At 40.6% G+C, this 13313-nt stretch overlaps 1 protein-coding gene across 2 annotated transcripts in view; it reads right to left on the bottom strand.

Moving 5' to 3' along the window:
- Positions 1-13313, bottom strand: part of ZCCHC2 (zinc finger CCHC-type containing 2) — a 73045-nt gene that overhangs the window by 44716 nt on the left and 15016 nt on the right. For both annotated transcript variants that reach the window (XM_084621559.1, XM_084621558.1), the window contains exons 3-4: positions 5952-6028; positions 1949-2020 (exon numbers count right to left, since the gene is read on the bottom strand). In XM_084621559.1, coding sequence (XP_084477685.1) covers positions 1949-2020; positions 5952-6028 — 149 coding nt within the window. The remainder of the gene's footprint in view (positions 1-1948; positions 2021-5951; positions 6029-13313) is intronic.

Below are 13313 nucleotides of genomic sequence, written 5' to 3' on the forward strand. Positions count from 1 at the left end.
AGATGCACCAATAGAACAATGGAAACCACTAAAAGCAGTGCCCTGTCTTGCCAGACTTTACTCCACATGCTTGGTATCAAAAGGATAGAAGAGGGAGGCAATAAAGGAGATCTGTTCCCCAATTTAGCAGAAAAGCCTCTGAAGTGACTAACATCTTCATCTGCCCTAGAACAGAACCTCTGACATTGGTATTGTGTCTTGTTATAAACTAACTAACTATCAGACAGATGTATTCCCACCTGAAAAATATCCATTCTGCAGCTGACTTTCAGGGACCATACTGGTACCACTGGTTCTGGCTGAATTAGTCTGCCAGGATATTGATTCTCCCTATTAGGTAGTGTAATATCATTACAGCTATCCTGTGGCTCACTTCTCTCAGAGAACCACTGCCGCCTTGCAGAGTCATCTGGTGTGGATCCCTCCCTATTTGTTAGGTACAGTATTTGACCATTATGATGCTGGCCAATCATTTGTATTGCATTGTGCAGCCAGTCTGGATCAGGGTCATGCATACTCCAACTACATCCATACCTGCTGGATTCTGAATGGCTAAATCTCTAGGCTTAGCTCTGCACCTGGAAGCAGAAATGAACAGGAGTCTGGCTAGGCTTCTTAGCACTTGAGAGGTTACTAGAAAGCTGAGGAAGGTCTCTTAGAACCCTTCAAAGCTCTCAGATCTAGAAGTCTTCCAAATGAAAAAGTGTATAACATTCAAAAAGTCTGGAATTGTACGCTGAGCAAGAAGGGTTTTCCAGTATGAACTTAAATCTTATTCCCCTTTTAGGATAGCGAAGCTCCACCAAACACTGATAATTCATATGCACTGGGGTCCATCAAGATGCTCTTTGTATAAAGTTATGTTAACAGGGTAATAGTAACACAAGAAGCCATTTGAGCCAAGCTCTCATTTACACTCTGAATCATTGGGAGAGGTAAAGAAAGATTCTCTAGGGTAGGCACAACCCAAGAATAGCCACTGAGGTGAGGAATGGATGCAAGACCACAGTAGCTAGGATGATAGCACTGTTTTAACCCATTTTACAGGACACAATAGACATACAGCACAAATATCCACTAGTTTACTCATATTTTGTGAGCTCCTCAGAGAAGGGGACTGCATTTGTCTTACAACACCAAGTAGAAAATTGTAAAAAGTTTGGTATTCTTGGCTTTGCACCAGTAATTAAGTTATTTTCCCAGAGTAGTACTAACATGTTTATTAGCACCCATGTAGTCCATGTAGCCATGTCCAGTGTTAGCTCCACTGGGACCATAAAGAAAGTCAGCCTTACAGTTTTAGGACAGCTCAGTTAGAACCAAAAGGGTACGAAGATTTGTCTCCCATCTCAAACTACCATCTCCTGCCAACCAAGGAACCATATCTTCTAGTCCTGCTTGGGCAAAAGGATGGTCAACATACTTTGGAAAGTAGCAGCCGTGTTAGTCTGTATCCGCAAAAAGAAAAGGAGTACTTGTGGCACCTTAGAGACTAACGAATTTGAGCATAAGCTTTCGTGAGCTACAGCTCACTTCATCGTACTTTAAACATGTATGTATATGTTTATCATTTAGCTAGTGATAGAGGTATACAAGAAAGAATCTGTGTAAGGGCCTTCACTCACTGTGACAGTCTGAGGCCCTGTTCTTTGGCCAATGCCTTTGGCTAAGCAGCAGACAGAGCCATAAGCTGGGAAGCGTATGGTCACATACTTTGGAAAGGAATCTATGACCATACAATGTACGTTCCTTTAAACAATGTCTAACATGCATTGGTGTTCATTCAATCAGTGCTTTCCTGAAAGCCAGAAGTCTGGCAATATTCTCAAGCTTCTGTCATTAAAGCTCAAGAGACAGAATCATCATCATCTAGTAGTGCCCTATCCCATGAAATTCGAGTGTGATGTACAGTACTCTGCTTGTACGTTGCTTACACTTGAATACATACTTTTAGTAGGAATTCCTGCAGCTCCTGGTGTGTTTTTGTTACACATGTTACAGAAAGATCAGACCAGGTTACCTGATAGGAAGGGAGAGGAGAAGAGGAGAAAAGTTACATCATGTTTCTTACCTTGCATTATACCATTTAATTATGTTTAGTACATCTACAGCACTGTCCATTTAAAGATAGTATACAAATTCCCACTGCAATTAAGTATTAATATCCATTTTGGCAAAATATAGTCTCCTTTGGAAAGTGTGGCCCTAACTAACAACTTTGGATCTCCTCTAAAACAGTGGTTCTCAACCAGCTGTCCGGGGGCCCCTTGGGGGCTGTGAACAGGTTTCAGGGGTCCTCCAAGCAGGGCCAGCATTAGACTTGCTGGGGCCTAGGGCAGAAAGCCGAAGCCCCACTGTATTGGGCTGAAGCCCAGGGCCCTGAGCCCCGTGACCTGGGGCTGAAGCCAAAGCCTGAGTAACTTAGCTTCATGGGGTCCTGTCGCATGGGGGCCCCAGGCGATTGCCTTTCTTACTACCCCCTAACGCTGGCCCTGGCTTTTATATGCAGAAAACCAGTTGCTGTGCCACTGGTGGGCCGTGGAGTTTTTACAGCATGTTGGGGGGGGCCTCAGAAAGAAAAAGGTTGAGAACCCTGAGTCTAAAAAACAACTCAGACACTTTCTGGAGGAACAAGCACCAACAAATCAATCATCTCTAGAGTATGAGGGAGTGATGGTGGGGGAAGAGAGGAAATCAAGCTGGGCACACAAGATTAGTGCACACTTGAAAATTTGGGCCTAAAATCATGCATCTGAGGCTATACAACTAAATTACTAGAAGAAGCAGTATTAGTGGTCAGTAATTACTGGCTCCCAGTACCAGACAAGCCCAGTAAAACCATACTGTTTCTTTAGAGGAGACGATCCCAAGTGAGGCATACAAAGTCTAGTTCCACCACTCCTACTTGGGTAAGTCAAAACCTCTGTTCAGTTACTCTGCCAAATGATATAGTTAGCTCTCTCCTAAAGTTAAGGAGATTTAATGTTTAAAAAGCCATACAAGAGATGGATGTAGGATGCAGTAAGTATTGTAAAAGTTTGCATCAAAAAGTGTTATGAAGTTAGACCACAAATTCTGGTATTGTTTATACATTATATCAGTGCTTCTCCATGCTTTGCTGCACTAGCCCAATATGTGAACAGCAAAATAAAGGCTCCATATAATTACTTTTAAAGTGAAGAGTAAATTCTATTTCCCTCCTCTGCTAAGTGGCTCAGTTTCCTAGCTTCAGACTTAAACTTTAGAAAGTCCTATATACCAGGAAGTGGAGCTGACAGCTCAAAATAAGAGGGTATTTAGCAGTAGCTGAATGGATCTAACCACCACCATTTTCAGTCGAGATTCTGGGGAGCCTTGTAAGCTGCTATGCTTGTGGAGGATGACCGTTTCTACAACCTTATATTTACTGAAGGGTAGAGAAGAACTTACAAGGCAGATCTCTCAAGTGGTTTGGAGCAAAAAGGATAAGAGCTGAATAGAGGAGATCTAGTTGTTTGGGTTCCTAGATGTGCTGGAGAAGAAGGAGCTATTCTCTACCCTACGAGTACAAAGGGAGTGGAGCTGGAGAATTCACTTAAATGCCTTCCAGCAAGTCTCTGCTCCTTTCCTACTTCATGTAGGATTTCAAGACTGCTATCATGATAATCTGCAGACTGGCTCTCTGAAACACCTTTGAGTTATTCATGTTTATGTCACTAATGGATTATGTGATGGATGGAGATGGTTGTCTAAAGGATATGTCTATGCTGCAGATGGGAGCATGCCTCCCAGCCAAGGTGGGCTCACATTAACTTTGCTCAAGCTACTGCGTTAGAAGTAGCAATGGGTGCTGGGGTCAGCAACGTGTCTATACACTGACACAAGTCTCCATGGTAATTTTTCAAAAAACTGAATGACTGAATGACATACTCCTCTCTCCCCCACAACGTCCATCACGAAGTACGGTAATTTTGTCAAGTGTCCGTTGTGCAACATGGTGGTGCCGACCCCTGGTGTAGATATTGTGGCACAGGCAGTGGTTTGGGCGAGCCTTCTGAGCTCATATCCAGAGGGGTAGGCAGAGTTGGTCTCTGGTGGCTACTCAAGCTTAACTGCCCATGCCGCAATGTCCAACGTACTATTTTTAGCATGCTAACTCAAGTAGAGAGAGCACAAGTCTGTCTACTGGGCAGGAAGGCTCGCTCCCAGCTGAAATATAGACAAACCAAGTTTCTGGTTGTTCTCAAATAGCCACTTTGACACAGTTAAGATTGCTTCAATGACAAAAGCCTGTGCATCTGGGCCCCTAAAGCCCCTGCGTTCCAGGTGGCCCTGCCTGCCGGAGGTGGGAAGCTCCCAGAATCGTAGCCATGGGGGTGGTGCTGCGCAGAGTCACCTGCACACCCCCTGCACCAAACAGGAGCTGCCCCAGGTAAGTGCTCTGCACCTCCTGCCTGCCCCAGCCCTGAGCCTCTTCCTGAACCCCCACCCTGAGTGCCATCCCACACCCTAACTCCCTCCCAGACCCTGCATCCTCACCCTGAGCACCCTCCCACACCTTAACTTGCTCCCAGACCCTGTACCCTACCCTGAGTGCCCACTGTATCACAAAGTGTTAAACCAAGATTTTCAAAAATAAAGCATATTCAATCACATTGCTCACACTAAATTGAGGTTTTTTGTACCAATAAATAAAAAAATTAAAATATTTCTTCTCTCATGGTTTTTTAATTTCTATTTTGTGTGTGTGTTTTATAATTTACAGAATATATTAGTACAGTAGCATATGTATATAATTTATACATAAATATACATATATTGGGGGTGTGCGCTCAAAAAATTTACTGATAGGTGTGCACAATCAAAAAAGTTTGGAGACCACTGTTCTACAACATTGTGTTTTCGGGGGACAGAAAACCACAAGTGAGTTTTTTTTAACTTTAGCTCCAAACTTAAAACTTAAAAGTTTTTGCCTGGGAATACTGTTACATTTTCATGTCTACCTGTCAGTGGCCAATAAGGTTAGATGCCAAACTACCTTGCTTTTATATAGCACTTTATTAGCAGATCTCAAAATGCTTTGTAAAAGATAATCATTATCACATTTTACAGATGGCGTAATCAATCAAACCCAGGCCTTCCGAGTCTCAATCCAGTGCCTTAAGTACTTGGCCACATTACATAGCATTGACTAGGAACAAACAAACTAAGTTGTCCTCATTTAGTCAAAGTAGGCCCAGTTTGCAGAATTCATGGATACACAGCACTAATGGTCTAACTTAATGCACTTCAGTAAAGAAAGCTTTTCTGAACTAGTAGCAAAGCACTACTCACTTACGTAATCAACCCCTGGTAACCATTAGATCATTGTCTCTGGATATTCTCATGCTTGTGGGATGCACCAGATAGACCTTCCAGAAAGCAGTGCTGGTCAGGGCCACCCTTTTGTAGTGCCAAACATTCAGAATATAGTTATAAAAGGGCCACGTGGCCTTGACGGCCTTTCTGACTTCTGTACTACAGCTGCAGACACAAAAACCTCAGGACACCTATTTGGTATTTTTACTAAGTAATTAAACAGTTTTAGTATTAAATATATTTTAGTATCTGTTTTAGAATTTTCACAAGCATGCAGCTCCCCAGGTCTGGGTTAGACCCAAAAAGGCCAAGATTTTCAGGCATATTATTACTCTGGAGTGACATACACACACGTTTAGAAGAGGCCTAACTGATGCTCAGTATGTTGTGTCTTCACACCTCAGGCCTGGAAGTACAGGAAGCATTTGCACCATACCTTAATGAATGAGGCAGAGAGCATGTGTCTTAGAATAGGTAGATATCAGTTTAAAAGAACTAGTGGGGAGAGAAATCTCACTAACACTAGTAATTTAAAAACATTTTTTATATCCCTAAGCTGTGTTAACTTCATATTAAAAAGATGTACTTTTAAAAGCTAGCTGTTATTTGCTTACTTTGAAGGTGTACTCCAAATGTTTGTCCGCCCTTTTTCTTGATACTCCTTTCAGTGTTATCTTCTCAATGTGAACAGCTGAAAGAAAGAACAGCAATTTGTACTAGGTACAGATCTAGTTTGAAAATTTATTCATCTGTTATGACAGCATCACCATGTTAGAGAATCATGCACCCTCACTGCCAGTTACTCTTTTTCTGGGGAAATATGAGTAGAAACCCATGGCCCTTGTGCTCAAGGAAATAAGTTTCTCTGGTCTGAAAACCACTCTTCAAAACCAGATTCTTAGTACTGACTGCCACCATTGTGCGTATTTCTGTCCAGATGTACTACACAATATTACAGATATGGGCATGAAGCCTTACACAGCCAATAACAGACCCAGTAATTACTGTCAGTGAAGAGAAACCCTTAAAATAAACATGTGTTTATAGCAAAAGGTTTCAGTGCAGCCAACTGAAAACAGTCAACTCCTGTGCACTGCAGTCCCATTTTGCAGAAGTTAAGAAATAGGGCCCACTTCACAAAAGGCCAGAGTCTATAATTGAAAGTGACAAGTCAGGTAAAATGAAGAATACTGATAGAAGTATGACAGCATGACGAAGTCAGTGATCAGAAAAAAGGAGGGGGGGAGGGGTAAGAAAGGATGAGGAGACTACAGCAAGAGAGAAGTACTATATTCAGGTTGCAGGTTTTGAACTTGTTCATATGCAGAACGAATTACTGAAAAAGAGCTCAAGAGACTGAGACTAATAGTCCCAGCACCCAGACCATTCAGACAGATCCAGTAACAGGCCAGGGCAGTTTCACTGAACTGCATTGGAGAAGGTGGGCTACAGGCTCTATACACCCTCTGAACCCCGCACATAGTCTCCCATACATGGAAAAAAGGGAGCAACCCTTGCTGATACTTGTTAAGGAGATGTGGTGTTGTAATCTTCAAATATTACTTAAAACTTGAATTAGTGTTTTTCAGGATGCAACTTGTAAGAAAAATCCTATATGAAAGTTATGAAATTGAAAGGCTCCTCTTATCTTGTTTCCTCTAAGGCCTGGTCTAGGCTACAATTAGGTCGATGTAAGGCAGTTTACATCAGCCTAATTATGTCAGCATACACACTACAGCCTCATCCCACCGATGTAAGTGTCCTACTACACCAACATTGCTAATGCCGGTGTAGTTAGGGCGACAGCGTGTGTGTAGACACTGCGTTACCCAACAGCTGATGTAAGTGTCTTGTCAATTTCACATCTCTATGCTGGGAGGTGAGAAGCTCAGGCAGCAAGTGGGTTCCCAGCATGAAGCTGTGCAGAGCTGAGAGCTCTGGCTCTCAGGCTCCCACACTGCCCCTCTTCAGTTGGTGGAAGCTCTTCTAGTGAGGATGCACACCACTGACAAAAAAGGGAGGATAGTGGAGACATCAGCCACTGCAGTAATTACTGCCATGGCTGTAAGTTGACATAACATAAGTGATTTAGGGCTGTAGTGTGACATGCTCCAAGAATGTACCAAGATAAAGAATTCACTTCCTTACAACCATGGGCTGATCTTGACAGACCTCATCTGTTAAGTAAGGTCACAACATTAGCATTTGTATCAGCGACCCTGAAGAAGGAAAGACATGGATCTTTTGTACATCATGCAAAAGCAATCGTCTGCAGGAGATTCTCTCCTTATCATTCTGCTCACCCCCCCCCTTTTTTTTTTTTTTAAAACTAGCAAGGTTGTTTTTTCAATCACTGAAAAATTAAGATTGAAATAGTTAAAATGTCAGGTAATTCAGAGATAAGGAATCTTAATTAACCTCCTTGCATATCTTGATTAGAACAGAGTTATTCATTCTTGCCAAATCACCTGCAATATCACCACCTTACACAACTTTTACAGCTTCTGCTCATACTTACATTTAAATTTAAAAGTTTCAGTAGGTTAGACATCCATTTGTAAATGCCAGTTCTAGACTGAAACAGCTAAATTAGTAACTGAATCTTGGATAAACTGAAACAAGCAGCCACACAAACATGAAATCCTATAATCCCACAACTCCTGAAATACTTAGTTTCCAAACCATAAACAGAGTATCCTTTATAGCTAGGAATTTTTAATGTCACTTCCCAGATTTTTTTTTTTTTTAAATTGTGAGTAACTTGTTTTCAAAGTAATGAGAGGAAAAAAATGACCTACCCACCAATACATAGACATTTAAGTTACCCCAAAAATTAAACAAAAACCTTTGTTTCAGAAGTTAAGACTGCTACATCTGTCACTTTAACCTCAAGAATTTAAGGATAACTGAACAGTTAAACTTCCAAAATCTTCAACTGCCTATGTTAACAAATACATTGGTTTTTAATTATAAAGAAACATGCACTGCATAACACCTTGAGCCTGGGCCATGGGAGGTTCCATAAGCGGTATTGTTAAATGGGAAGTACCAGTTAACATTTGTGTATAAACATAAAAATTCTTGGTTCATACTTACAGTCATTTGATAATGATGTACATGTAGTTAAATCATAAACTTATGGTGAAATGTCGTAATAGGGAAAGTATGCTGACTAGTATTTGAGGCTGATCCTAACTATATGTGTGCACATTTATGATCATATTAATCTTGAAAATGAAACTTATTTTAGGCTATTTAAGACTTGTGTTATAAATATTAATATTTATTCCTCAAATATTATAATGCATTTATTATGTAGACAAAGATATGCAATCTCCTTTACTATTCATTTTCTTGGTTTTCAATGCTCTAGATTTTGTAAGTGCTCTAATTGATATTGTAGTTACCTCTCAGCAGCCTCTAAGTGTTTCTGAAATAAAGACTTAGTTTTGTGATTTCCTATGTTGCTTTTTTATTTATGTTTTTAAACAGACTTTTCTTCCAGAGTCAGTGTTTTTAAGAGCTTAAGTGAGTGGATGGATTGGTCGTCTGTTTAAATTAAGTAACACTGGCTAAGATAATAATGGCTCATACATAGCTCTGACTCATTCTGTTCACAATACATATTCATGCTGAATGTCAACTTAGTATGTATGCGTGCATACTACAGCTTATCGTCATTCTGAATGTTGTTTTAGCACTTAGCTACAATCAAATTATGTACCAGAACCAAGTCTGGAAGCTAAATCTCTTGTTTTGAGTTATACATATAGGAACACTTTTTTTTTTTTTTTTTTTTACAGCTGGCTTGAATACAGAATTTTGAAGTCATCTATATGAGAAGAACGGGGGTTTACTGGATAAGATATAGGATTGCCACAAGTTTCCAAGTAACTTTTTGCAAGTTACCTGAACTCTATTCAGCAATTCCACCTGGAAGATGCACTACATTGGCACAGAATTCATGTCATCTGCAGATTTCTTTGCTTCCCCACAGAAAAATGACTTCTGAGGGGAAGCAAAAGGGAAGCGCAAGAGTAGTCACTTGCTCTTCCCTGGCAGCCCAGAGCAGCTGGTGGAGACGTAAATCAACGTGGGGGGTGGGGAAGTGGGAGAGAGCTGGGCATTTGTGGGGAGACATCAATCAATGCTGGGGGTGGGACTGGGCAGGCATGCAACTCAGTGAACAATAGAGACTCTGTGCTTCTGGCTCACTATTGCAGCGTGCCTGGCATGGAGGGGCAGGGCTTTGGGGTGTTTGGAGGTAGGCGTGAGGCAGGCTCTTTCCTCTCAGGCAGAGTATAACATAGCAGGCTGCCTACTTAGTTGGTCCCACTGTTAGCGAATTGTTCTCATTTTTAGTGAGCTCCCCCCAGGAGCATAAACCATGTGTAAAAGTTTTAAGGCTCCTTTACATTGCCAGAGAGGTGTAAAGGAGCCTTATTGTAAAAGACAGTATGACCATATAAATGCTTATGGTGCTTCAGTGATTAGAACGGGTCTAATTTTTTGGACCTAAAAATTTTCCTATCAAAATGTGCTCTATGAACTGTCTACTACTAACCTTTCTGGAAATGGTCGGTAGCCAATATAAATTGTGAGTTTGATTCCCCAGGCCTCACTTGCTCTCCAGTTGCCTAGGATACAATACTGAGCATATGGCTGCATACATTTGTTGACTAAGAAACTAGAAATAAAGGGTCAAACCTAGCTACGTTACTATTAGACAAATGGGGTTTGGATATTTCCTCCAATGCCTCACAATCCCATTCTCCATCCATTGTATTGTAGTTTAAATAAATTACCAAAATAATTAAGACCAGAGTGATTACATTGTGTTGACAAATAAAATATGGAGAATTTTAAAATATTGTGCATAGAATGTTTAGTTTGTGTTACAGAATTACCCCCGAAGTATCTATATACATACTCCCTAAGCAAAGAGGGTGTTATTAATGAGGAATGTAACTGAGTGGCACTTGACTACAATCATTGAAAATTAGACAAACTATTACTCATTTTCTTCAGTATTTCACTACTACACTTTTAAAACTCCAAACTGAAGTGAAGCACTTCTAGACTGGTACATAGTAAAGAAAAGCAGAAGACTCGTTCTCATTTAAGTATTTTGTTAAGATAAAAACATTCCAAAAAACCCTCATGTAAGATCCACACCTGATTATAACATTGAGCAGGAGGAGAAAACCAAGAGAGGATACAGCAATGGAGAAAGAAACAGCAATGGGTAGGAGAATCGACATTAAGAGGAAAGATACCTGACTCTTAGTGCCAATGCAGTGAAGTGAAGCAATACTGGCAGTAGAATGACCGTACCCAACTGGGTGAGGAATCTGGGCGAAGTCAAACAGAAACAAGCATGATGTTTGTACACCACACACGGAGCCTAGAGTGCAAAACAGGAACTAGAACTACTGGTGCAGGAAATGACACCAAGTATCATAAGGATAAGAAACATGGTGGAATGGTAGTCAGGACTAGAGTACAAGTATTGAAGAGTATGTGCTGTTCAGGAAAGATAGATATAAAGGCAAAGGTGAAGGAGTAGCATTGTATATTAATGATGAGGTAGACCGTAAAAAAATTAGAAAATGATGAAATGGATAAGACAGTCTGTTTGGGTCAAAATCACTTTGGGGAAGAAAGCTACCAAAGCTTCCACAAGGATAGTACTTGGGTATGAAACAGACTCCTAGGATCCGATTTGTACATAGAGACCTCTAACATTTTTAATGAAATAAATAGTACTGAGAATTGTGTGATTATCGAAGATTAACTTCCCAGATATAGATCGGAGGGCCAGTGCTACTAATAATAGTAGGGCCCAGATTTTCCTGGATGTGATAGTTGACAGATTTTTTTCAAATAGTTTCTGAACCAACAACAGGGAAATACCATTTTAGATTGGTACTGGTGAGTAATGAAGACCTCACAGAAGAGCTGATTGTAGGGAACACCACCGGTTCAAGTGACCATGAGCTGATTCAGTTTAAATCAAATGGAAAGAAACAAAAATGATGAGCAACTAGGGTCCTTGAGTTAAAAAAGGAAAACTTAAAAGGAATTAGTGAAGTTGACTGGACTAAAGGCCAAGCAGTGTTGGACCTTGAAAAGGAAATTAAAAACAGTAAAAGGTTCTATAGCCATATATAAGAAGAAAACAATCAAAGAAGAAGTGGGACCACTAAGCACCGAGGATGAGGTAGAGATTAAAAATCTAGGAATGGCCTAACATCAAAACCAAATACTTTGCCTCAGTTTTTAATAAGGGTAATGAAGAGCTTAGGGATAGTGGCAGGGTGGCTACTGAACAAGGATATGGAAGTAGAAATTACCACATCTTAGGAGGAAGTCCAACTCAAACAACTTAATGGGACTGGGAGGGTGCGGGGAGGGGGGAAGAGAAGGCGCACAGATAATCTCCATCCAAGAATATTAAAGGAATTGGCACATGAAATTGCAAGACCAATAGGAAGGGTTTTTAATAAATCTGTAAACAGTGGGGGAGGGTGTCATACCCCATGACTAGAGAACTGTTAATATAGTTCCTATTTTTAAGAAGGCGGGGAGAGGGGAGTGATCCGGAATACTACAGAACTGTTAGTTTGACCTTAGTTATATGCAAGGTCTTGAAACAAATTTTAAAAGAGAAATTAAAAGGTCTGTCAAACTATTAAATTGCCATTAATCACAAGATAAAAATAGTCATGATTAATAGCAGATTTAATCGCACTGTTAAACAACAGAATACCATTTATTTAAATTTTTGGATGTTTTCTACATTTACAGATATATTTAAATTACAACAGAATACAAAGTAAACATAACTTCACTCCTACATAAAACAATGTAAAACTTCTTATTTACCTTGCAATGGCGGCTACAAAAGTGCCATGCGAATACCTGTTCTCACTTTCAGGTGACATTGTAAACAAGAAGCATCTCCCATAAATGTAAACAAACTTGTTTGTCTTAGCTGAACAAGTAGGAGACTGAGTGGACTTATAGGCTCTAAAAAGTTTTAGAGTTTTGTTTGAGTGCAGTTATGTAACCACAAACAAAAAAATATCTACATTTGTAAGTTATACAAAGCACTAGTGAGACCTGATCTGGAATACTCTGTGCAATTCTGGCCCCCCATGTTTAAGGAAAAATGAATTCAAACTGGAACAGATGCAGAAAAGGGCCACAAGGATGATCGAAAGAATGGGAAACCTACCTTACGAGAGAAGACTCAAAGAGCTTGACTTATTAGCCAAACTAAACAAAAACTATAAGGAGACAGGACTGCTCTCTAGAAATAGAGAGGGATAAATAGAGAGAGAGAGAGAGAGAGAGAGAGAGAGAGAGAGTGTGTGTTTAGATGAAGGTTTCTTACCATCAGAGGAGTGAAGTTCTGGAACAGGCTTCCAAGGGGAGCAGTGTGGGAAAAAAACTTAAGTGGCTTCAAGACTGAGCTTGATAAGTTTACAGAGGGGACGGTATGATGGGACCATCTACAATGACATGTATCTGATCTGCAACTTCTAGCAGCAGATATCCCCAACAGCCAGCGATGGGACACTAGACGATAAGGGTCTGAGTTACTACAGAGAATTATTTCCTAGGTGTCTCTCTGATGAGTCCTGCCCACAGGCTCAGCGTCTGATTGACTGCCATATTTGAGGTCGGGAAAGAATTTTTCCGATGTCAGATTGGCAGAAACCCTGGGGCTTTTCACCTTCCTCTGCAGCATGGGGCATGGATCACTCGTAGGTTTAAACTAGCATAACTGGTGGATTCTCTAATTGTAAGTCTTTAAATCATTATTTGAGGACTTTGGTAACTCAGCCAGAGATTATGGGTCTACTACAGGAGTGGGTGGGTGAGGTTACATGGCCTGCAACGTGTAGGAGGCAAGACTAGATTAGGCGTGGCCAAACTTACTGATCCTCTGAGCTGCATGCAATAATCTTTAG

Source organism: Lepidochelys olivacea (assembly GCF_965140295.1).
Source record: "Lepidochelys olivacea isolate rLepOli2 genome assembly, chromosome: 2".
Taxonomy (NCBI): Eukaryota; Metazoa; Chordata; order Testudines; family Cheloniidae; genus Lepidochelys; species Lepidochelys olivacea.